Below are 27,218 nucleotides of genomic sequence, written 5' to 3'. Positions count from 1 at the left end.
CCGTGTAAACTTGAACGGTGCACTTGTCTGTGACCGTCCATTTTACAGATCACGATTGGTCAAAAATCAATCATTTTCCGGGTACAGCCAATTCGTTGGAGCTATTTTAGCTAACATCGTTGTTTCTTTAGCAAAGAAATGGAAAGGAAAAGAAGAGGAGAAAAAGGTGGCGCTGAAAAAGCTAGAGATTAAAAAAACACAACGGGCACTGCAAGCAAATTCTGCACAATGTAGAAGTATAGAATAAATGTTTAGGCCGTCAAAAGATGGAGGAGGTGAGAGTTTGCAGCCCGAAGATGCGGCTGTACCAGACGCGCCAGATGCAAGCAGCTGTAAGCAGCTGTATTTTCGACATTTAGAAAATTCAAATATCATTCCAAACCATATTGTTTAAATTTTTCTTAAAACATTATACATTTGGTATTACTGTTAGCCAATATATAGGCTATACATTTTAAATGAAGTAAAAGAAATGGCCAAGAGAAAAAGACATCTCATCTAAATATGCACAACATGTTTTTTGGCTTTAAATAATAAATGTGCCATGTGGCTCAAATGCAATTGTCTTGATTTTCTTTCGTTCTGTGTATTAAAGCAGGCACAGGTGACACAGGGAAAGAGATGGAGGCTGCTGTGGTGACAGGGGCCAGTGGAGAGACCTGACAGGTGCAGCACTGCAACTGTACACAATAGAGTCAGTCTGTTGACAGGCTTATTATATGGAAATTAGTTTGTTGAATTGATTGTCATTATTGGGTGTGCTTTGCCTTCGGCAAGGGCACAACCTTTGTTCTCTCACATATATATTTATTATTATTGAGAAAATGCTGTTAAGCATTCTCACTATTGTTTTCCGGTTTCTCTTTATTGTTGGAATGCTGCTTCAGCATTCCAAGTATTGTTCTTTGAATCTTTATTCAACTTCTTCATATTTGTTGGAATGCTGCTTCAGCATTCCAAGTATTGTTCTTTGAATCTTTATTCAACTTCTTCATATTCTTCTTATTCTATTTCTTCCGTGGCACGTTTCAGCGCCTTCAAATCTTCAGCTATTAAAACCGTTCAGCTACCAGAACATTCAGCAGTTTCAGGCCATTCCTGCTATGACTTTTCAGCTTTGTACCTCTTATGCTTGAATTAATATAAATCAATATTCATAATAAATATTTTTAACATGGGTTTCCAATGGAGTTTTCTTTCAAATCCTCTCAAACTTCTTGAAGAAGAGTACCCATCTTGAATTAATATAAATCAATATTCATAATAAATATTTTTAACATGGGTTTCCAATGGAGTTTTCTTTCAAATCCTCTCAAACTTCTTTAAACTTCTTCAACTTCCAAATCCTTCTTCTTCCTCAATCTTTCAGCTAGAGACACCATTTAAACTTTAAAATGTTGACAAAACCCTAAACTATTTTTACAGGTAAATGGTGTCTCTAATTTTTACAGGGTACAAGAGAGGGTACAATTTCTGGGGAAATTGTACCCTCTCTAGTTGAATATAGTTTACTGATTATTGTTCAGAATTGTTGTGCAACATCAAATAGCAAATGCAGAAACAGAGACAAGTTTGGAAAAAGAAAGTGAGAAAGAAAGTGAGGGAGAAAGTAGAGGCGGGGGGGGGGCGGGCCGGTCTGTGTTTCAATGTCCCGGGCTGTTTTTCGGTCCCAGTCCGACCCTGGTGGGGACCGTCCGAAATATTTAGAACTCACGCATCTAAAGGTTAAAGAGGTTCGGAGTTTCTTCGGATTTGCAAACTTCTAAAGGAAGTTAATCAGGAAATTCATTTCAGTGGCTGCCCCTATATTTCCCCTAATTAAGAGTTGGATACACTTTATCTGGATCCCTAAAGTGGAGAGGAGGCCCTTCACCTGCTCAAGAAGTGCTTCTCATCTGCATCCATCCTGACAGTACCTGATTCCTCACACCGATAAATTTTTTAGGTGGATATTTCGGATGTGGGCATTGGAGTCATCCTACCTCAGCGCTCAGTGGTAAATTGCACTCTTGCGCCTTTTATTCTCGACTCTTATCTCCTACTGAGGCTAGATATGATGTTAGGGGCTGGGAATTTCTAGCTGGCCCTTTAAGAATGGCGACATTGGCTGTAGGGGTCCCAACACCCATTTCTAGTGTGGACTGACCACAAGATCTTAGAATATCTCCAACAAACTAAGTGCTGTAATCCTTGTCAGGCTCGATGGGTACTCTTCTTCAGTCACTTTGACCCCCTCTCTTGTCGGTCTGACACCAAGAATGGGAAGCCTAACACCCTTTCCAGAATGTTCCAAGTGTCCAACTCTGGAAGATAGGAGCCCCATACTCCATAGTTCTTGGATTGTGGCCCCAGTTTGCTGGGGCATTAAGACTGTGGTCTTAATGTGGTCACTTCAGCAGGATCCAGGTCCTGGTACGGGACCTGCAGATTGTCTCTTTGTATCCCCAAGTTTTCCAGTGGGGCCACTCCTCACACCTTACGGCACATCCCTGATCCCACAGGACCTTTGAGTCTTAAGAAAAACGTTTCTGGGGCCGGAGAGGGAAAGGGACATCAGGTATTTTATGTCAGCCTGTTCAGTGTGCGTCTAGAGCAAGGACCAATGTCAACGTCCTCAAGGGTTGCTTCTTCCTCTCCCAGTTCCTAGTCAGCCCAGGTCTCATCTCTTCATGGACTTTATAACATGCCTGACAAAATCTGAAGGTAACACCTTCAGATTTTAGGTAAGGTAACTCTGTGAACAGAGTTCTCCCTGGTGTGGCGAGCCTTCTGCAACCTGTCGTGGAAGTTGTTAAAAGAATCAATCATTAAACTGAAGTTGGGTGAAGTATAAAATTAATGTTTATTTGAAGTATGACGTAATATAACATTGTAAACCAATCTATAAAAACGTAACTATCATCGACACAAAAACATAAGACATTAACACAAAACCACCTGGTCATGAATCAGATGATCAGAAGTAGCGCACGCCCAAACAGTGTCTCACAAGTTCTGAAGTTGACCATCCAAAACGGTTAACTGTCCTTTGTGGGGTCATTCTAAACAAGAGTGTATTAATACAAACAATGACCTCACTCTTCTCCACAATGGATTGTGTCGGTTTTCAGTAATTGGTAGACTGGGAGGGTTACGGTCCAGAGGAATGTTCCTGGATTCCAGTGTGGGACATTCTTGATGAGTACCTTCTCAGGGTCTTTAGTTGTGCTCATTCTGACAACCCTGGGAATGTCAGGAGACTTTCCTGGGAGGGGCCTGTCATGATTTTGGACTTTGTAGCCCTCTGGTGGTTGCTTTTGGTAATTTGCAGTCTATGTATAGGTATCTGTGTTGTGAGTACCCCGCACCCTTGTTAGCTACCTCACCTGTATTTTATTTTCAATGTGCCTTGATTTGATCATTGTCTGTATGTGTTCTTAAACCCAGTGTCCTGTTAGGTTCTTTGTCTAGTCTTTGAGGTGCTCTATGTGTTTGACTCGAGACCTAAGCATATGTGAATGTGTTTGGCACACCCAGGGCCGGCGATTGCTATAGGCGAACTAGGCGACTGCCTAGGGCGACAAATGGGTTAGGGGCACCCTCTAGTGTCGCCCTTAGACCTACTTCCCATTAATCATAGTTAGAATAACAAGCAAACAAGCAAATTAAAACATGTTTATTAATCATGATCATCCTAGGGCGCCCCTTCAGTCACACGTTTACTTGTCAACCTGATTTTTAGATTGAATTGATGGTTATTGTCGATAATTTCTAATTTTGGGGGGGGGGGGGTTGCGTTAAGTTACGTTACGTGAGGGCTCCTGTAGCTGACACGTGACATTCGCAAAAATTAAGCGGAAAGCCAAGTATAGAGGTAAGTTTTCTCATCTCAGCCATTAAGGTGTCAAACAAAATACATTTAGTATTGTGCATCACCTAATATTGGACTTTCATTGCTGTCACTTAGGCTAGCTATAGCTAGCTAGCGACTGTTACTTTGAAAATTTGCTACGTAGGCTATTACTAGCAAACGTAACTTCACTGATAATCTACATGGATGTAAATGTCAAAAGACCAGTATCTGGATAACGTATGGTAGTTATGAAAAGTACAGTTGCTGTACAGTTGCTACATTCATTATAAATGGAGTCAGGTGGCAGAGCGGTTAGGGAAGCGGGCTTGTAATCAGATGGTTGCTGGTTCGATCCCCGGCTCTGCCAGATGACGTTGTGTCCTTGGGTAATGCACTTCACCCTACTTGCCTCAGGGGAATGTCCCAGTACTTACTGTAAGTCGCTCTGGATAAGAGCGTCTGCTAAATGACTAAATGTAAATGTAATGTAAATGGCATAAGTTCTGTTTAGTGAATTCACAACTAGCAGGTGCATACACACACACTAACCATTTTGGGGATAGTGGTGGTGTTCACCTTTCTGTACAGTTCCTCCCCAGGAATATACTAAAATATGTGTTTTTTGTTTTGACTTTTGATTTAAATTGGCCAGATGCACTCAGGCAATTTTTTGCAGAGATCGGCACCTGCTGGAGACCGCTCAGCCATCTGACCTTATTCTGAAGAGACTAGAAGAGTTTAGCCTTACCTTTGCAGACTGCCGGGGACAGTCTTACGACAACGTCACCAACATGAAGGGAAAGTCGAAAGGCATCCAAGCCAGACATTTGAAACAAAATCCCAGGGCTTTATTTGTCCCATGCGGAGCACATACGTTAAATCTTGTTGTTGCTGATGCAGCAAAAAGTTCCACAGATGCAATGAACTATTTTGGCTATCTACAGAGAATGTTTACACTATTCTCTGCCTCCACACAAAGGTGGACCATCTTAAAGCACCACCTTGGAAAACAACTGTGAAATCCTGGTCAGATACAATGGGAAATACAATGGGAAAGTCGCATTAACAGTGTACAGGCTGTGAGATTCCAGACAGAAGAGGTGAGGGATACCCTTCTTGAGGTCAGGGAGAAAGCCACTGATTCTATGATTAAAACTGAGGCACAGTCTTTGGCTGAAGAGGTTGGGTGATACCGCTTCTCAATTAGTAGCGTTGTGTGGTATGACATGCTGGCCAAAATTCATCATGTCAACAAGGCATTGCAGTCAGTGTCTATGCAACTGGATGTGGCTCTGAATCTCCTGAGGACAACTGAAGCCTCTCTGGTCAGCTACAGAAGCACTGGGTTCGCTTCTGCTCAGGTATCTGCAACAGATTTCTGTGAGGAGATGAATGTAGTAATGTGTCCTAAAGCAGAAAAGGCTGAGAAAAACCAAAAGACAGTTCTCTTATGAATCCCCTGATGAGCCAGAGGTAGATGCGCTAGATGCGCTAAAGAGATTGGAAATTTCCTTTTTCAATGTCATTGTTGATGTGTCAGTTACATTACTGCGAGAATGCTTCAAGCTCTTGGGTGATGTTGAGGACAAGTTTGGAGTGTTGGTGAACTTTCCTAATTTGCCAGAGGAAGAACTCGCAAAGGAGTGCGAAACCTACAGCAACAATGAGCCACGGTACTGGCACTTGAGTTGAAAAACTTCCCTGTGTTGCCAAAAGCCGGTATGACGACAATGGAAATTCTGAATTACTTGAAGGAGAAGACACTTGAAGTTTTTCCAAATATGTGGGTGGCCACAAGAATTGCTGTCACACTACCTGTGACAGTAGCTTCTGTTGAAAGAAGCTTCTCTAAATTAAAATGACTTAAGACCTACCTGAGGTCAACGATGAGTCAGGAATGCCTCAATGGGCTTGCGCTGATGAGCATCAACCAAGAGGTCTCAATTAAAATATCATTTGATGATACAATCAACAAATTTGCCACTAGGAAGTCCAGACGAGTCAAATTTTTATGCTGTGTCAATTTTGAAGGTGAATAGAAAAGCCAGAAACAACTGTTCATCTTATATTATTTGAGATGGGGATATAACTACTAAGAACTTCAATCTTTTAATTTTGTAGTGGTACGTACAGTATCCATAAAAGCACTTTTGTTTGTAGTGGGTATATAGTTGGGGTATAAAGGGTCATAATTTGCTTAAAGATGGACACCAGAGACAGCTCTCCAACTAGGCTACTTCTAGCACATAGATACCATTTCACCAAAATACCATCATTCTACACCGAGTAATATCAAGTTAGCGGTTTGCACTAACTCATAGCAGAGATACCTCTGGAAAAGTTATCTACTATAATTATAACAAGCACACAGAACTGAGTGATGAACTGCTGGCGGCGGTGGATGGTCCAGGTGTGACCGGAGGAGGAACGGCCGGGAGGGCGATGCTCGGTACGGCTCCGCGCTGCAAGAGAAGCCGTGTGTCCGAAAACGCCGTCCGTCTCTGGTACATGTTAAAACTATCCGCCGTGAAATGGTCACTGCAGAGGCGTCGTAACTGAAGTGGAGTTGGAGGACCTCTAATACAAACGAGCTCCAGGCTTTTATACCGTTTCACCAGGTGAGAGGAGGAGCCATGCAGTGATCTGACGTAGATCGGGAGTCAGGTGGCTGAGCGGTGAGGGAATCGGGCTAGTAATCCGAAGGTTGCCAGTTCGATTCCCGGTCATGCCAACTGACGTTGTGTCCTTGGGCAAGGCACTTCACCCTACTTGCCTCGGGGAATGTCCCCGTACTTACTGTAAGTCTCTCTGGATAAGAGCGTCTGCTAAATGACTAAATGTAAATGTAGATCGGTCAAAGTGACGTAGATCGGTAATTTTTTGGTTCCACCTTACACAACCTGAGCTGAAAACGGAAGAGAAACTGTTCTACGGTCTAACTCCACATTTCAGTGCGACAAATTTTTGCGCTTTGCACATGCTTTCAGGAACTCATTTCACACGTATATAATGTACTGAGAAGCTAATCATGGAATTTACTTTACAAGATCTTTAAATGTCATTAAAGGTGCTTAAGAGTGTTTTGCACAGTTTATGGTTTTCCACAGTTTATGGAGTTAATTTAATCCTAACTTTGAGTGTGTAATACATTATTTAAAATAATAAAAAATAAAATGTTCTGAAACTATTCTGGTGTTTGTTGTCCATGCACCATTTATTGTTGAACTGCAGTTGACAAATAAGTCAACTAACGCTATATCATTTTGTTGCTTTACTGTATATGGTTAACTAACTTGCCACCCTTAGAATGTGGCTGTAACATTAGCTCTGCAGCCAGGGCTGGACTGGGACAAAAAATCGGCCCTGGCATTTTTGGCCCAGGCGGCCCACACCCACCGTGATTGGTCAGACACATTCCTTGCAGACAGTCCTCTTAAAATATGCGTGCATTCTATGATATGCCTAGTGTTCTGCATTCATGTGATAGTTTTGGATCCATGAGACGGGTCTCAAGACTTATCTGTTGATCTTACACTTAAATAATTAATTAATTCTTAGAGTTATGATTTGTATATTTATGGTATTTTATAATATTTTTATTATTATTGATATTTGATATTGTATTGCCATTATTGTTATTATTACTATTTTGCTTAATATTGGCTTAGCAACTTTTAAAAACAGTTCACTGTTAATTTTAACTATTGTAAGATTCATATTTTGTCGCTTTGGACAAAAGTGTCTGCTAAATACAATAACCACAACTCTTCCCAAAAGCTACAATAAAGCTGAGAGTAGTATATGCCCTGGAAAAGAGCATCAGTACAAGAGAAGCAGTGTACTCACTCACTTTTTATTGACTAAATGTAAATGTAAGTAGGATGACCTTTTTTGTCGCCGGGTGCAATGGTGTATTGTGTTTCCTAGTATCGGAAGTTCATTGATGTTGGCTTTTCATACACTGAACTAATGTGAACTAATTCAAATCAGCTGTTCTGGAACCCTTTTGTATAGGTTTTTGCACTTGTCTTTGTAGTATAATGTGAAGAAATCTGGAATGAATAGGATGTGATGTGTTGCTCATTTGTATATACACTTGATCAGTCTAAATAGGTAGCAAGGTAGGTATTTAGGAAAGGTAAATAGGCTATTTGAAAGGACAATATTATGTGGGAGAAATTTTGAAGTTATTGGTAAAGACATTTAGAGTTTTAAAACTTGTAAAAGCTGAACATTTTGATAAAATAAGTGATTTATTACATTTGAGGGAAGTTATTACAAAATTTAAAGCTGGAGATTTTCAACTTCCTGCAAATGTAACAAATCCCTGACATATTAGGTTTGTGGTTGGCAGATGCTATTATGTTTGCAGGATTATTGCATTAAAAGCTGCAAATTTGGTTTGGTTTGTTACGTTTGTGGGTCTAACAGAGTCCCTGCATAATGCCATGTTCCCATCATATAAACCCTAACTTTCCTTATTTGGTTTAGTATGATTATTTAGAAACTCTTTAAGTAAACTTGACTTGAAAGTGAATTACTTGATTCTGTTGTGGTCTACTCTAGGTCAAAAAGCCTGGCTGCACACACGATGCGGTCACGTTCAGTTAACTCCGACAGCGGTCACGATGAAGAAGGGGTGGAGCTGGCGGAGGAGAAGTGGGAGGTGGACAGGCTGTATGTCCACCTGAGAGATAACATGGAGAAAATCAAGGAGTTCTGCTCACCCATGCTCCGGCAGATCCCCATCCCAGAACAGTGTGTCATAGAAGGTACCATACACATGCACATACACACACTCTGACGCACACACTTGACACACACATACACTGTTGTTAAGATACAACATGATAGCTTCTTCTCTCCAATACTTTCTTGTCAAAAACACACACATCCATGAACAATCAACTGATGCTCTGCCTCGGCGAAGCTGCACTAAACAGGATACGTTTGTCTATGTGCGCATTTGCACAATACATATTGTTGAACTCTACAGTAAGATTACAGTCAGATGTGTGGACTGAGTCTGATTAATAGTACAGTGTTACTAGTCACCCTTACACACACACGCACATACACAGACACACACGCACACATGAGTCTGTAGGGGGCTTGTTGAGGCTTTAAGGTGTGATTAGTGGCTCTTCGAGGGGGTCTATGTTTTGACATGAGCAATGCAGTGAGAAGGCAATGATTAATGCTGATCCAAAAACACAGACACACACACTCCCCCGCTGAGGTCAGACAGCTAAGCGCTTTACTGAAACTCCATTCATGTTAAAGAGGATCTTCCCCCGCTCCATACATCCTGGTCTTCAGGCCACAGTGTAATAGAAAATAGACCATGTCAGACGATTTGTTGTATCTCTAACCACATTATATTAATAAAGAAGAGGACGATGATGTGTGTTGTGGCAAGATGGGTTGGTATTTAATTTTTAATTTTACAGGGCTGACTGTAAATGGAAACAGCTGGGACTTTCACTTTTACACGTGGTGCTAATACTGGGTAAAGCGGTTCACACACACTCAGAAGAAAATAGAGTTCAAACTGCAAGATCTTGTGGGGTTTTTACCTCTCCCCCCCCCCCCCCCCCACACACACACTCACACAAATGCACGCATACAGGCGCACACACACACAAATGCACAAAAACACACCACAAGTGACCTAGGGGGTATTCGTCGTAGCTCGCTAAGCAGTTTAGCAAGCTAATTTTCAGGCTAAGATAAAAAACGCCCCTCTTTTTGGTTCGTGGAAGCAACTTTCGATAAATCACCATAGTAACATATCAATTCGCACTAACCTGCTCCAGAGCAGGCTAACGTAAGTGTAGCTGGATAAGCTTGCCACACCCTCGGAAAATAACATGGCAGCTCCCTTTTTGAGAGACCCAGTTGACCAAGGAGCTATATTTTAGTTCGATTAGCTTTCCATACCAATAGAGTTCTTCGCGATTGCCAAGATCCTTTATTTCACACGGATGAGTTCTTGTTTGAGCGATATCGATTCAGCCGACAAGGACTCATTTATTTGCAAGACCTTCTCGGGCCGTACATTGCAAATATCACACGCCGCAGCAAGCTTTATGCTTTATTATGAGCTTATGCTGCTGTATGTGAATATGTAACGCTATGTTTTAGGAAATGTCTTGTCTTATCTGTTGTGCCTGTGCTTTTTATGTTTCACTGTGGGAGAGTGGGAAACGTCATATCGATTCCTTTTTATGTCTTGACATGTGAAGAAATTGACAATAAAGCTACTTGAAACTTTAACTGTGCTTCCGACTGCATAGCCTTGAGTTTTTTTTGCGTCAGGTAGGCTATACCCTCCTTGAGGGTTTAGGTTGGTTGAGGGGCAGTTCTATGGGCATATGTGAAGCCCTCTGTGACATGCTTGCGTGTGAAAAGGGCTATACAAATACATTTGATTTGATTTATAGGCTACATTTTTATACAGTATATGGCGATGCAGAAAACATTGGCAAAGCCGCAGCATGCGTTGCTGTAAGAAAAGTGTACTTGGCGCTTCCAGCTGATGAATCAATTCATCATATTCCCTGGCCATATGTTCCAGTCAATGAAATCAAAGAGGGATTTACACATAGGCCTACATGCATATACACATATATAGTACATGATATAAGCTCAGTAGCCTACATATATCCTCATAAGTGTCTATGCATTCGTATCAATTAGATACTCTTTGGCCTTGTTTTAATCTAGCCTACTTATTCTGAAAGAGTTGAGATCATTATTTTCGCTAGCAAGATCTCATTCAATTATTAATTTCCATTAAGCCTATACCAGCAGGCACATTTAAAGAAATGTGATCTGATTGATTGGGGTAATGCACTTATACATTTCCCCAAAACTTTCGCATTTAGCTTATTGGCAATTTTTTTGCCAAGCTGCTTGTCTTGCTCTGGCAGCGGTGGCGGTGTTTGACTTAGCCATGATAATATATGCTTATTGTCTTATAGAGACTCATTATAATAGTTTGCTCGGATGGCGAGAATAGCCTATCACCGCTCTCTCTTTCGTATTTTCCGCCATCATACCGTTAGAAAATCACGGTTTTGGTGATCGACCTTTCGTGCCTTTTGAAGTAGGACGTGCACGTGCAATTTCCCTGATAAGTTTAGCCTGATTGAAATTAACCACATGATTTGGATGCGGATCAGCCGTTGACGAACCGATATTTGCTATTCTCACTCATCTCGCTAATGTTAACGGGCTAAAGGGACAATTGATTAACTTAGCTTCAACCCTTACGACGAACGGGGCCCAGGTCAGATGATGCACGCACACAAAAAATACTTACACACACACATACTCATGTGACCGGCGTAGCCGAACACCTCTGTTGCTAGGGAAACAGATGCCTTGTCTGGTTGACATTTATTTTCTCTGTGTGAACAAATAATAAATGGTTCAACCACTGCACATGCTCGTACATTCATTAATTCATGAAACTGACCTACAGTAACCTAGCTAGCTTAACATTGGTAATTTAGCATGTTACAAAAGTGTTGTACCTTAACATAAACATATTCACACTGATGAGATACGCCACAATAATTACAAAAAACATTTATAACCAAAATAAAATACAAATTACCCATAAATATAACATTATTGTACTATATTAGCATCTCTCTGAACAGGAACATGGTTTTACCTCATCAGTGCTCCATCGACTGGAGGGAAGGCACTTTCAGTTTTCTTGTGTTCAAGCTTCTATTATTCAACACCAGTAGGACTTACAGGGGTCCTAACAACAGGGGAAATAACTTCAGTGTCACCTTTCAAAAGAGACCATTTACATGCATGTACTCCAAATGGTTCAACAACAGCTTTCAATGTACTTTAGGTATGTTGTTTAGGCGTTTTCAGGCACATTTAACAGGACTATTAAAAGGTTAAACAATTAAAATGCTAAGTTTAATAATGGATTAAAAATCGATATGCTCAGTTTAATAATGGGACACGCGAACGTTTGCTGATAAGACACGCCGCCCCGATAACGTGAAATGATCAATAAGATCAATACTAAAGGGAGACGAATGCCGTAGCTAAAATGTATGCTTCAAACGACGGGACAGAAGATCATCAGATGATCAGATGAGCAGTTTAGCTCTACCTTAGATAGTTAGAGATGAAGCACGAACGTTAGCTGCGCTGCTGCATGCATCGAACACATGACGTTCCAGTAACTTCATTCCATGCTGTGTGTTCAAATGCTTCTTCATATTTGTAGTATTTCCTCCCTTCGACGAAATAGACTTTTTACACGCGTTACAAGTGGCGTTGTTGTCATTTTGTCGTGTGAAATACAACCAAACTTTAGAACGCTTCTTCCTAGTTGCCATGTTTGCTGCAGTCTGTCTGAATAAACTATAAAAGTTCGCGCATGCGCAATGGCACAGAGAATCGTTAACAGAATCATTAAGGAATTTTGCTAACGTTTCCAAGGAATTGATTCACTGGGAACCGGTTCTAAACAAGAACCGGTTCTCGATACCCATCCCTAGTGACGAGTCAGGCCGCCCCATCAGAAGGCTGTTCGGGGTCACTGGGTCCACGTCTGCTACATCAGATGACACATAGGCAAGTGGTTTTGAGTTCAGTATACCTTCGATTTCTGTCAAGACTGTTTTCAGCACTTCCTCTGTGACTGACTGGCTGCCGAGTGTCACGTGGAGGGCTACTTTTAAGGACCTTATTTCTCACTCCCAGGGGCCTCCGAAATGAGGTGCCCCAGGAGGATTGAACTGGAATCTGATTTGCTGCTTGGCTAGCAATGACTGCAGATCTGGCTCCAGGGCAGTGAAGGCCTCCTTCAGCTCCTTCTGGCCACTCTTAAAGTTTGTCCCCTGGTCAGACAACAGCTCATAGGGTTTCCCTCTCCGGGAGACAAACCGGCGGAGTGCCATCAAGAACGAGTCTGTGTCAATGCTATTCAGCAGGTCTAGGTAGACTCCCCTTGTGGTCAAGCATTTAAATATTATGCCCCACCTCTTCTCACTACGACGACCAACCCGGATGATGAAGGGTCCGAAACAGTCAACACCAGTAGAGTGGAAGGCCGGCTTGAACAATCGGAGGCGGGAGGGGGGCAAGTCAGCCATCCTTGGAAACTCTGGTTTCCCTCGCCACCTCTGACACTGTGTGCAGTGGTGCTGATGTCGCTTGATGGTCTCCCGTCCTCTCAGGATCCAATATTTCCTGCAAAGCTCAGCGAAGACCCGCTCCACTCCTGGGTGACGAAGGTCTTCATCATGATGCTTTATGAAAAGGGCAGTGAGAGGGTGTTTAGGGTCTAAAACCACCGGATGTGTTACTTCTTCGTCCAGTCCCTCTCCACGGCACAGGGGCCCACCAACTCTGAGAAGCCTGTCAGCATCCAGCTCAGGTGATAAGGTCAGGAGTCTGCTCGTGGAGGGCACTGGTTTCCCTGCGGAAAGGGTTTTGACCTCTTCTGGGAAGGTAGACGCTTGGGCATCTCTGTACAGGCTGATCTCAGCCTCTCTGTAGGTAGCAGCCGAAGGCTCCCCCTGCTGGCCGGCCGCCCCGTGTAAGCCCTGCGCTGTAGCGTCGACAAGATCTTGAAAGGTGTGAAACTGTGTGATGTCTGGCTGATTGCTGCCTGCCACCACGTGTGCACAGAATGTCTGCTTCCTTTCTTCCTCGTCGCTGCCACTCGCAGTGATCTGGGGGGATGCTGGCCAGGCGTCAGGCTGCTCCAGCAGAAAGGCTGGGCCTTGACTCCAGCGGGATGGCTCTGCCAGCTGCAGGAGTGTCTTACCACGTGTGAGATCATCAGCTGGGTTAGCGTTCGTGGGGACATAACACCACCTGTGGATGTCGGGAGCTCTTGAATCTCAGCAATCCGTGTGCCGACAAAAACTTTATATCGGCATGAATCAGATGTAATCCAAGTCAGCACGGTGGATGAATCAGTCCACGTATGAACATGGCGGACGTCCAAAGTGAGCTCTCTCCTGAGCGTTGTGGCTAGCTGAGCTCCTGTGAGGGCTGCACAGAGCTCTCGTCTAGGCATGGACTGTTGCCGCTTCGGTGCTACTCTGGAGCAGGCTGCTAGGAAGGCCACCTGTACTTGTCCAGAGGCATCCTCTGTGCGCAGATAGCCTACCGATCCGTAGGCCCGCTCGGAGGCATCGCAGAACATGTGGATATTTCTCCAGGCATTGGGTGAATCCAAGACAGCGGTGACATAACATCTGGGGATGGAGATCTTCCCTATGTGCTTCAACTCGCTTTCCCACTCCTTCCATGCTTGCAGAATGTCAGCTGGCAGCAGAGGATCATCCCAGTCCCTCTGTTTCTCCCACAGCTTCTGGACGAGAATCTTCGCTCTGGTGGTGAATGGGATGATATATCCTAATGGATCATACTGGCTGGCGAGAATGCGGTAGATGATCCTCATAGTGGGAGCTGCCTGTAAGTCAGTGTGTCAGACTGACAGTGCCACTGTAGGCCCATGGTTGACTCCTTGGCATCTGACTGTTGGTGGGAAAGCCAGAGCTCGGTACTGGCTGACCGGTCTGCGGCAGGGAGATGACCGATGACCTGAGGGTCATTACTGGCCCACTGTCGCAGAGAAAACACTCCTTCTTCCAGCAGCGCTCTGAGTGTCAACCAAACCTTTGGCATCCTTCACGATGGCACAGCTCTGCAGCCAGTTGTCCACATAGAAATGGTGCTCCACTACATTGTGCACTTCCTCCTGTGGGTCACTGTGGTCAATGACATGTTTTTGAAGGGCGAATGTTGCACAACACGGGCTGCACGTCGTGCCGAAGGGAAGGACATTCCACCGGTAGACTGTCACTGGGGCGTCACGGACCATGTCTCGCCATATGAATCGGAGGAGGGGTTTGTCCTCAGGCAACAGGCGTATCTGGTGGAACATCCCCTTAATGTCGCCAGCAAAGGCAACTGTGTGCTCCCTGAAGCGTAGCAACACTCCTAGGAGGGATGCACCCAGAGTCGGCCCTGCCAGCACACTCGTTTAGATTGCCACCTTGGTACTTGAATGAGCAGTTAAAAACTACCCGATGCTTTCCATTGTGGCTGACAAGATGGTGTGGGATGTACCACGACTCGAGTGACTCGTTCAGCCTGTCTGATGGCAGCCTAGTGACATATCCAGCATCCTCTAACTTCCTCATTTCCTCATTATACACCTTGGCGAGCTCTGGGTCTTTACTCAGGCGCTTTTCAGTTCCTCGCAGCATTGGCAGGACTGCTTGAGGTGGAGCCCTTAGCAGTGGTGTGGATTTCTTCCTCAGCAGAGGGGTTGCATACCTGAGTATACCATCTACGTCCACTCTCACTGTATTAGCCTGCAACAGCTGCACTGCTTCTTGGTCACTCCTGGAACGGACCACCTCCTTTTCACTCCTGTAAGGAAGTATGTCCAGTTGCCACAGCTTCTCTACGTGCTCACGCAGCTCAACAGCGGGAGACTTAAGAGCTGTGAATAAGCACTGTTGAGGGGACAAGCGGTGCTGTAGCAGCTTAGTTGGTCCTTGCAATGTCCATCCCAGCCTGGTTTTTATGGCGGCAGGTCCACCGGGTGGTCCCAGGCGCACTGGCTCTAAGGGAGTAATCAAGTGGGGGTAGTCTGATCCTATCAAGAGCAGTGGTTGGACATTGTCGAGGGGCTGGAGTGGGAGATCTCGCAGGTGATGATACTTTGCCACTGGATGGCTGTGGCGGGCGAGTCCCAATGCCTCAGCTGTAAAGGCACCCTCTATCTGGAACTTCCTCTTAGGCTGTGAGGCAGGTGAGAGGGTAAAAGTGACAGTCGCTCCTGCTATGACCTGTGCGTCATTCTTCACAGTCCTGAGAGAGAGGTTCTCCGGCTGTCCCACTAAGCCAAGCTGTTTGGCAGCAGCCTGCAGCAAAATGGTCCTTTCGGATCCATCGTCCAATATGGCATAAGTGGTCAGTGCAGATGCAGGACTGCATGCAAGTTCAGGCGTTCCATGGCCTCAGCGATGTAGTCACGTCCACTTGGCTCGGCTGACTGATGAACCGGAGCCTGTGGCAGTGGGTCTTGGAACGATGGTATATGGGCAGCACACCCATAGCTAGGTGGCTGCAAAAGTGGCATAGGAGGCACATTGAGTGGGGCATAGACTGGCAACTGAGGTCTGAAAACAGGGATGGTGCTGTGTCTCGCTGGATGAGTAGGCGGGTTAGGATATGCTGTTTGAGGTGTGAATGTCAATTGCTGACGAGGAGTAGAATTAACTGTTCTGTCACTCTGCATCCTGTCCGTCAGAACCTTAACTGTCTCCGTAAGTATCCTATTGTGCTCACTCAGGGCGCGGATTGTGCTGTATGCATCTATGGCTGCATTTGCAGGTGCAAGGGGGGGGTGCACAGTACCTCTGGTTGCGCTGGCAGCTCCTTGCACAAGCCTCTGTTGTTCAGTCTGTTGGCCACGAGTAGCATTATGCTCATCCTCATAATTTTCCTCATCATCATCCAATAACTGGGTGTAGCTGGGCTGATGACGATGAGCTGCATACCCAACTTCAAAGTCAGCCAGATGAACCGGCGGTCGGATGATGCGGGGTGAGTGATGTCCTGCCTTCGGATCAAACTGGTCTTCTCCATACATCTTGTTCCTCAGTAATCACCGATCCCGGGTTTCGGCACCAACATTTTATAGAGGGGGTTCGGGAAATTTGTAATCACTGAGGGTCATCCGATTAGAATGGGAAAGAATGGAGGCTTGGATATCCAGATTGATTATTAACACTTTGTATTGTATTAACACAAATGAGGAATGGATTGTAGGTGGGTGAGTGCATGTGTGTGGTCTGAAAGTAAAGTACAAACAGAATGTACATTAATACACGACCCTGTATGGTGCATTTAAATAACGAATTATACAGGGAACTAAGAATTCAACCTCTTAAGTAGTGTTGCTTTCGTCAACGAACCTTTATCAAGTGACAAAAACGAGACGAGACGCAACGTAAATGCTGGTCATGTGACGATGACTATAATTAAATGTATAATGCAATATCGTTGACGAATAAAAACAAGACGAAATGTAGTTTACAAAATAAAAACGAGACGAAATGTTATAACGTTATTTCATCTTGTTTAGTCGCGTTATTATTATTAGCTAACTCATGAGGCTGTGCTTAATGTGTCTAATTTTAACGTTAGCTTTAGACGTTTTAGACGTTAGCTACTGAGCTGAAACCGACTGAGAGTCTGAGACAAACGTGTGTGACTAGCGTATGTGTGTTTGTTTGTGAGAGAGTGTAAAGTGGGTTACCATGTGTGACTAGTGTGTGTACTGTGTGTGTGCGTGTGTATTTGTATGAGACAGTGTAAAGTGGGTTCTTAGTTCCTACCTGACTGACTGCATGTGTACTAAGCATCCCTTGTTGGCCAAATACTGTATCTAGTTTTGTCATTCACATAGCAATCACACTGAACTGAATTTGGCATCAAAAACATGACTTTGAATACCTTATTCTATCTAGACCAATACATTAAACTAATGGTTTTGGCATTAACATGCCTCCTGAGACTACTGCTTAGACTACTTATGTTTTGATTAAAAAGACACTAAAATACAATTTTCATTATCCAAAACATGCTCTGCCTGGGCAACTTAACAAATAACTACTATTGCCCTTTTAACACCTATAGTTAATGCAAGCTACAATTGTTTTGAGCTTCATGTAATATTGTTTTTATGTTTTAGTAAAAATAAGATGATCGGTAGACCTATCATTTAGAAACTTTCTTTAGTTTTGTAATGTTTTATTAGCCTACCTTAATTCTGACTTGTGTGCTGAGTCCGACACCTGGACTTCTGTGTGCGTGCTGCAGTGGCTATTTGGCATGCTCAGAAGAGCGCGCTGACATGCATCGATTTGTGTTTTCGGTTAAACTGCTTTGATTTTACAAGCGTTGATTGAGATATTGCGTTAATTTATTAATTAATTTTTAACTCAAACTTTCAAGATTTACTGGGGCGCAGCAGATTTATACTGGGCACGTGCCCCTGTAAAAAGGGTCTAACGACGCCCCTGTGTTAAGTTATGTACAATAACAAATACAATAAAAAAAACACTGTGCTCCTAAATTTCTTTGTGTTTTCATTTAGGAGCACATGTACTCTTTGGTGAAAACATTAGCGTAGAGCCCTGGCCTAGCATCTGTGGCGATGTGTCCTGGCTTACGTAACTGAAATGAATTTGTGCAACAGGCAAGGGATCCACCTGAACAATCAATATACTTCATTAAAGCTAACTCGGTTGTGAATCTGACACTACCATGTGTAGACTACAAGTAGCTAGCTACTGTGGTGAACCTGGCTTGTTTTGCAGTGGTTTACACAGTCTCGCTAAACAGATGATCTGAGTGTTGTGATGGGCTCAAATAAACACGCATTGCTATGTTTTACAACCGGAGGATTTGACCAGAAGACTAGAAACCGTTCTGTCAGAAGAAGAATTTGTTTTTTAAAACTATGCCTCTGACTGGTTTTGAACCTGGTTTTGAACGCGCTGTTTCTGTGTCTGTAGCTTTAAATGCTAATGAGGAGGAGAGGGGCGGCACCATGCGCTAATGTTTACAATGGATGTATCGTAGCCCCTTTGCTGTAAGATGCCTCGAATTTGCCCATTCTCATCTGATCACCCTGGTTTGCAAAGGTGCACACTCATAGTCATTTCAGTGAGGGGAAAGGCGGATATCGCGCGCGCCATAACACCAAAAGCAGAACGGTTATCCAAATAACAAAGAAGTGTACAACACTCGCGTTACAGCATGTGTATTCACACACATACTTGATGCTATACCTTTACATTAGCGACAGTAACTCAGCTGTTAGCTGCAGAGCTAATGTTACAGCCACATTCTAAGGGTAGCAAGCTAGGTAACCATATACAGTAAAGCAACAAAATGATATAGCGTTAGTTAACTACTTGTCCGAGGTTTGTAGCTGGACCAAGGAGAGTTAGTACTGATCCAGAATTTAATTTCAGCAAGGCCAGCTTTGTATTGTCCCAAGTTGTGGAAACAGTTGTCGCTGAAATGTTTGGCGCAGACATGCAAAACTTTGGGAAGTTGTGTCGGCGCATTTCCAGCGCAAATAAAATTATTAACATACTGTTTGTGCAGAGGCTCGGATGAAGGAACTAAAAAATGACTTTTTTTTTCATTTGTACATCCCAAGCACTGAGCAACTGTTATGCTTCGTTTGTTGGCTCGCCATGATATCTCTCCAGGAAAAAACGATATCGCACTCGCCCTTGCACGTTCGTAGCTCAGTTTCTCATGGGCGGGCAAAGCAGAGAGAGGGGAGGTAACCTTCCTCCTTGTGACGTCACAAGGAGATTTTCAAACAGAGCAATTGAGCCTTCATTTTCTCAAAGGCGGAGAAGAACACCCAGGGCTTGGTTTACACCTATCGAAAATTCTAGCCACTGGGGGACCAAAGGCAGGTTAGGGGAACTCATATTAATGTTAAAGGGGCGATTGATTGCAAAACCGATTTTACCTTGTCATAGTTGAATAACGACAGTTCGGTGGGTAAAATGAACATACAGTGAATATCAAAGTCCATTGAGACCTCTTTCCTATGCAAATCTCAAAATGAAAACATTTGGCTGTAAAACGCTAGCTTTTCAACAAAGCCACCGGAGTGACGTAGGACGGGGGACCGCCCTTTTTGGCTCTGGTCTGTATCTTTGTCACGCCCCAAAATTTACATTCAGACCAGCCCACTCACTGGTGTTCCTGCCAAGTCCGAGGTAGCGTAGATCTCCGATGCTAGTTTAGCTGCACGCTGCTCTGTGTAGGCTACTTCTAAGCAATTACAAAGAATAACGTTTTGAAGTATAACAAGGATATTGAAAATGGACCACGGTCGTAAATGCTGTGGTCCAGGCTGTAAAGGGAAGGCTAATACTCATAGTCTTCCCAAGGAGCCAAACATTCGACAGGCATGGCTGCTGTTTGCCTATGAGAAGATCCCGGCTTAGTTCGACCCTCAATTTGCTCTGAACATTTCACCCAAGACAGTTTTGACAACCTTGGACAATTTCAAGCAGGATTTGCTAAGAAGCTGAACCTGAAAAGATGTGCTGTTCCGACCGTACGCTCATCGCAACCGCAAGCTGTAAGTAGGCTACAGTATGATTTTGTCGCTACTGTAACAGTTATTAGCAATGCTAACGTCTCCTGTATGTAGGTAGAATGCTAAATACGTTTCTAAACACATCAACATACTTTACTTAGCAAATGACTAGCTAGACTAGCTGTAGTCAGCATTAGAAGGGAAGCTTCCGAAAAAATAGCCAGAAAACAAATAGCACTCTGGCCTATTGCTAACGCCTGTCTAGATTATCTATTTGAAAGAACTGGAGAAAGGCAGGTGCTAGATACAGGATACGTTAGCATTGCTAATAACTGTTACCGACAAAATCATACTACAGCTTGCGGTTGTGATGAACGTAAGGTCGGAACGCACCTCTTTTCAGCAACAGCTTCATAGCAAATCCTGCTTTAGCTACATTGTCCCAGGTTTTCAAAACCGTCCTTGGTGAAATGGTTCGCGCAAATGTGTCCAGGGTCGAACTGCACAGGGATCTTCTACGCTTCGGTATAGACAAACATCAGCCATGCCCGTCTAGTCAATGTTAGCTAGACTCTAGCTCATCTGCTTTTTATTAATGCTGATTTGCAATGAATGCAAGAACAGCTAGATACCAAAAACACCGAGACTGTAGGCATGTAAACTAGTTTAGCTTGCTAACGCAAGAGCATAGGTAGAATTAGCCTAATTTATTGGCAATGGGGCTAACGTTGTTTCATGTTCCTGACTGTTTCATTCAAATAAATAACCTGTGTTGTTATGTAAATCTACAATTCACGATGCATGTTTGTCCAGACCTTTGTCAGGTTATTTTACAGCAAGATGTCTAGAGCAAGCTAACTGAAGCTGAGTTGAATAACTATATAGTTTGGTTGCTAAGCTGTAACGTTCTACCCACCTAAGTCAATCCAGTTTGCTTCGACAACAGAAGTGGAAACAACTAACGTTATCATTTCAAATGATATCCAGTCAATCTGTTGAAAACAGTGTTGTGTAGACACAATAGATTTATTTGCGCGTTTTTATTTCAAGTCTCCACCTTCGGTGTTTCATGACCAGGGACTTTTTGAGATATTGGGGCGCAAGGAGAAGATTTTTTTTTTTAAATAACTAGAGAGGGTACAATTTCTGGGGAAATTGTAGGGTGTGCTTGCTTGCGTCGGTTGCACAGGGGTCCGTTTTTTAATGACATTTTTACAACTGATATTTCTGTATATTTTATATAAAAAATACATACTTAGGCTATTATTTATAAAGATGACATAGATTTAAAAGCATATTTTTTTGCTGCTCATTTACAACTCAAAATACGAGTGAAGTGTAGACTGAAATAGATGTCTTCTCATTTCCCCTGCAAGAGGCAGCCTCATAGCTGAATCAAAACGAATAAATTTGGCAGACCGGTGTAAAAATTGACCTAATCTCTATGATTTAAACGTCCTTATAAGTTTTTCCCTTCTTGTGATATTTTCAGGCATTTCATATTGCATTCATTAATAAAGAACCCCCTTTGAAGATTATTCTACGACGTTACCCGGCAGTAGAAGATGGAATCGCGATTCAATTAAGAAACTAAGAAATTAAGAAAATACTCATCAGAGATCGACAACAGCTGACGCAATCGTCAACGGAGGCTGACGGGGCTCTCACGTAGCAAACCAATCAAAGTTTTTATAGCAACCTACATTAAAATCTCACCATCTGGCTGTCTTCACAATAGTCATATCGTCATAACATTGCCCTCCTTCTGTTTTTTGGTGTAGAATTGACCAACTATAAAATTACGAAAATACTAGACTATGACGCTTGCATGGCTGCCGCCTAGGCAGTCTCACGGGCGACCCGCACTCGCTCAAATTACAAAGACTTTCACGACCTAAATCAAAAATCCGAGATTGCAGTTCCACTCGAAATTGCTTTCTCAACAAAGCCCAATGGTTGGTAATTTTGGGAGTTGGCATTTTTCACTCATAATCCAAGCTCCAACTTGCGTGCTAGAACGTCTCTATCACGTTGTATCCATGCGTCGTTGCTAACTTGTGCTGACGTAGTGACGTAGGCTAGCACTGAGTACCCTTCGTTGACAGAAGGCACTTTTTGGCACAAAAAAAACAATTTCTACTTAAACCATGCAACGGAACGTAAATAAAAATACAAGCAACTCAATCGCTACCAAGACGAAACTTTTGACACCTACAGTCAGGTCCATAAATATTTGGACATTGACACAATTTTCATCATTTTGGCTCTGTATACCACCACAATGGATTTGAAATGAACAAGATGTGCTTTAAGTGCAGACTTTCAGCTTTAATTTCAGGGTATTTACATCCAAATCAGGTGAACGGTGTAGGAATTACAACACATTTGATATGTGGCCCCCCCCTTTTTAAGGAACCAAAAGTAATTGGACAATTGGCTGCTCAGCTGTTCCATGGCCAGGTGTATGTTATTCCCTCATAAAGGGAGTTCGTTATTTCATTGACAAGGAGCAGATAAAAGGTCTAGAGTTCATTTCAAGTATGGTATTTGTGTTTGGAATCTGTTGCTGTCAACTCTCAATATGAAGTCCAAAGAGCTGTCACCATCAGTGAAGCAAGCCATCGTTAGGCTGAAAAATCAAAACAAACCTATCAGAGAGATAGCAAAAACATTAGGTGTGGCCAAATCAACTGTTTGGTACATTCTTAAAAAGAAAGAACGCACTGGTGAGCTCAGCAACACCAAAAGACCCGGAAGACCACGGAAAACAACTGTGGTGGATGACAGAAGAATTCTTTCCCTGGTGAAGAAAAACCCCTTCACAACAGTTGGCCAGATCAAGAACACTCTCCAGGAGGTAGGCGTATCTGTGTCAAAGTCAACAATTAAGAGAAGACTTCACCAGAGTAAATACAGAGGGTTCACCACAAGATGTAAACCATTGGTGAGTCTCAAAAACAGGAAGACCAGATTAGAGTTTGCCAAAAAACATCTAAAAGACCCTGTACAGTTCCGGAACAACATCCTATGGACAGATGAGACCAAGATCAACTTGTACCAGAATGATGGGAAGAGAAGAGTATGGAGAAGGGAAGGAACTGCTCATGATCCAAAGCATACCACCTCATCAGTGAAGCATGGTGGAGGTAGTGTTATGGCGTGGGCATGTATGGCTGCCAATGGAACTGGTTCCCTTGTATTTATCGATGATGTGACTGCTGACAAAAGCAGTAAGATGAATTCTGAAGTGTTTCTGGCAATATTATCTGCTCAGATTCAGCCAAATGCTTCAGAACTCATAGGACGGCGCTTCACAGTGCAGATGGACAATGACCCGAAGCATACTGCGAAAGCAACCAAAGAGTTTTTTAAGGCAAAGAAGTGGAATGTTCTGCAATGGCCAAGTCAATCACCTGACCTAAATCCAATTGAGCATGCATTTCACTTGCTAAAGACAAAACTGAAGGGAAAATGCCCCAAGAACAAGCAGGAACTGAAGACCGTTGCAGTAGAGGCCTGGCAGAGCATCACCAGGGACGAAACCCAGCGTCTGGTGATGTCTATGGGTTCCAGACTTCAGGCTGTCATTGACTGCAAAGGATTTGCAACCAAGTATTAAAAGTGACAATTAGATTTATGATTATGTTAGTTTGTCCAATTTATTTTTGGTCCCTTAAAAAGGGGGGGGGCACATATAAAATGTGTTGTAATTCCTACACCGTTCACCTGATTTGGATGTAAATACCCTGAAATTAAAGCTGAAAGTCTGCACTCATCTGCACTCAAGCTCATCTTGATTGTTTCATTTCAAATCCATTGTGGTGGTATACAGAGCCAAAATGATGAAAATTGTGTCAATGTCCAAATATTTATGGACCTGACTGTAGGTTGTCTATGTAGTCCAAATATTGACTGAGGCTTGGGGGGGGCAAAAATAAATAATAATAAATATATATGTGAGAGAACAAAGGTTGTGCCCTTGCCGAAGGCAAAGCACACCCAATAACTTACTCATAGTTTTTTTAAAAGGTTGTTTGGAGTGCCATAACTTGTCATAGAAGGGAATTTCAAATCATACCTAGCATCAGTGGGAATGTGTCCTGGCTTAGGTTACTGAAATGAATTAATGCAACAGGCAAGGGATCCACCTGAACAATCAATTTACTTCATTAGAGATAACCATTAGAGTTATCTCTACCATGCGTAGACTACAAGTAGCTAGCTACTGTGGTGAACCTGGCTTGTTTTGCAGTGGTTTACACAGTCTCGCTAAACAGATGATCAGAGTGTTGTGATGGGCTCAAATAAACACACATTGCTATGTTTTTACAACCGGAGGATTGATCGGAAGACTAAAACCCGTTTTGTCAGAATAAAAAATTAACAACTATGCCTCTGACTGGTTTTGAACCTACAACCCTTACATGGATTACACAAAACTGGATAATAAAAAAAAGCTGTTTCTCCAATGGCGAGCATTGTCAGATTTGGTCGAAGTTCAAACAGTTGTAATTCAGTCATATTCCGACATATCAAGGTGAATGTAACTGCAGGCAGTGTTTTCCTGCTCTGTCAAGTTTGTGTAATTCAGTCTTTTACCTCAAGGTGGACTCTCGTACTATTTTTTGTAAATGTACCTGTTGCTTTATTTCTTTGTCTTATTCGTTGTTTTTATCCGGAAGTTGTTCCGAAGCTAGCGATGCAGCGGCAGACAAGCCACGTTGTTATTTGTTAAGGTTTATTGCCAAGATTTCCTCCAAGCAAGATTTTCGTTTAACCCCATTGGTACAAGCAGGCAAAGTGGTCAGTATTGTGTATTTGTTTCATTTTAATTTGCTGTGAAGAACTTATGTGCTCTTAGATAATTGTATTAGTATTAAGCTAATTTCATGTCTACCACCAGTTCTACGGTGTGATGATGTCTACAAGACTGCGACATTAAAGCATCAGTAAAAGGATCCGGAGTCTCGTGTAATCAATGGGCGTTACAGTGAAACTTTGCATGGTACTTCAGGGGCATCTCATCTTAAAGCCTATTAAGTTTGAACCATCCTTCAAAAATACATTTGATTTAGTGACACAAACATATTGAGGCAATGTGTACATTTACATAAATACACCCCTTTCAGCCATTTTGTATTTGATTCAATTGTCTTAAGTAATTTTTTTAAAATATGTCAATGATACATATCTGTACAAAATCTCAAGTCAATTAGAGCTTTGGTTCAAGAGAAGAGGAATTTTTAAGGTTTTCCAAAATTATCACAGTACAGTAAAATCCATCATGGCGGACCTTATGGGTCCTTGAGGCTTTTTTGTTCCTCATGAAAAATGAGGCATGCACACCAAGATTCAGGAGATTTGGAGCAATGGGGTGGGAATGCCATCACTTTGAAAATTGGACTTTTGGGCGTGGCCTGTGGCGCCCCCTATGGTCTGATGTGGCCCATATTTGGTGTGGGGGTACCCACTTGGATGTAGTATCAACGTGCCAAATTAGAAAATTTATGACCAGGGACAGTTTGAGATATTGAGGCGCAAGGAGAAAAATAATGATAATAAATATAGCTGCAAGCAGCGATGCGGGTTCCTCCGCAAAATTGCAAAATATTATAAACATGTACACTGTTGAAGATGGAGAGTTGGACAACAAGAGAGCAAAACTACTTCATGTTTGGCCAACAACAATAGGCTGAATGGGGATTTGAACTCATGAGCATAAGGTCACAAGTCAGTCTGTCTATCCTCTCTGCTACACACCAACTGTTGAGATTTGATGAATAGAAATGGCAGAGTATTACCTTTGGCCAGCTTAGGGACAAATTTAAGAAACGGTTGACATTTCAAGGTAAAATTGCATAAAATTGCGCATGGTTCATCAGAATGATGTCACCTTGAAGCCAATAAGGTTTGAAAAACCATCGGTCAAAATTATATTTGATTTATTGACACAAAGATATTGAGGCAATGTGGACACTTAAATACACCCCTTTCAGACATTTTGTATTGCATTTCTCGTTCCATTTCACCCTATATAAAGACACATCTGCCCGCACACTATCCCCATCCATGCTGTTTCCCTCTCTCCCAACGCAGGTCATGCCAAAGCAGAAAAGCTGCAGCAGCCGCATGAGGTTTAGATGTAGTCCAAAAATTACCTCCCACAATCAATACATATCAACCACAACATTGTTTTCAAACTTTCTCAAAGACTGCTTGAAAACCACAGATATTCATTTTCTCCTTGAGTAGATCTCAAGAATAGCCTCATAGGCAACTGGCTAGGGTACAGTCCTCATCCAGCTCCTTGCCTCTGACGCTGCTTGTCAGCGTCAGAGGCCAGTGAAGGTAGGTAGGTTTTAAGCTGTCTTTTAAAAATGTCTAGAGTGTTTGCTTCCCTAATATTTATGGTTAATTTGTTCCATAGTTTTGGGGCGTAATTGACAAAGGCCGAATTACCAATCTTCTTATGACTGCTTCTGGTGACCTCTAATAGGCCTGCATTTGATGATCGCAGTGTTCTAGCTGGTGTGTAGTTTATAAAGGAGTTAGCAATGTAGCTAGGTCCTTGTCCGTGTAGAGCTTTGTATGTGAGGAAAAGGACCTTAAAGTCAATTCTGAAGGTAACAGGGAGCCAGTGTAAAGTAGCTAGGACAGGACTAATGTGTTCTCTCCTTTTAGTTTTGGTTAATAATCTAGCTGCAGAATTTTGAATGAGCTGTAGTCTTTCAGTGGTTTTCTTGGGAAGACCAGTGAAAAGTGCGTTACAGTAGTCCAGCCGGCTGGATATAAAAGCATGAATTAACTTCTCTGCATCTTTTAAGTTTATGAATGGTCGTACCTTTGCTATATTCCTCAGGTGAAAGAAAGCTGTTTTGGTCACTTTATTAATGTGAGAGTTGAAATTCAAATCTGAGTCCAGGATTACACCGAGACTCGTCACCTCTGGTTTAAGACAGGGGGTTAAGCCTCCAAGATTCTTAATAAGCATCTCTCTTTTGGATTTGGGGCCACATAGTAGGACTTCGGTTTTGTCTTCATTTAATTTAAGAAAGTTATCATTCATCCATTTGTTTATTGCCAACAATAAACAAAGGGGGGGATCTGTATTTTTTACTTTACTCTTAACGCATGACTATGTTTAACTTAATGTCTGCACCTCTCTCTGCCTGCTTCATGTCCAACAAATTACACCCCTGAACTTTTAAAACAGATCTAATGGCCTACTACAATTGTAAATATCCT

General features: G+C 42.7%; 1 protein-coding gene across 1 annotated transcript in view; it reads left to right on the top strand.

The window, feature by feature from the left end:
- Window positions 1-27,218, top strand: part of veph1 (ventricular zone expressed PH domain-containing 1) — a 287,496-nt gene that overhangs the window by 110,479 nt on the left and 149,799 nt on the right. The window contains exon 7 of the mRNA XM_062473404.1: window positions 8,399-8,604. Within this exon, the coding sequence (XP_062329388.1) occupies window positions 8,399-8,604 (206 nt within the window). The remainder of the gene's footprint in view (window positions 1-8,398; window positions 8,605-27,218) is intronic.

Source organism: Osmerus eperlanus, chromosome 11, assembly GCF_963692335.1.
Source record: "Osmerus eperlanus chromosome 11, fOsmEpe2.1, whole genome shotgun sequence".
Classification (NCBI taxonomy): domain Eukaryota; kingdom Metazoa; phylum Chordata; class Actinopteri; order Osmeriformes; family Osmeridae; genus Osmerus; species Osmerus eperlanus.
The sequence above is the reverse complement of the archived record's forward strand: the minus strand, read 5'-3'. Positions and strand labels throughout refer to the sequence as shown.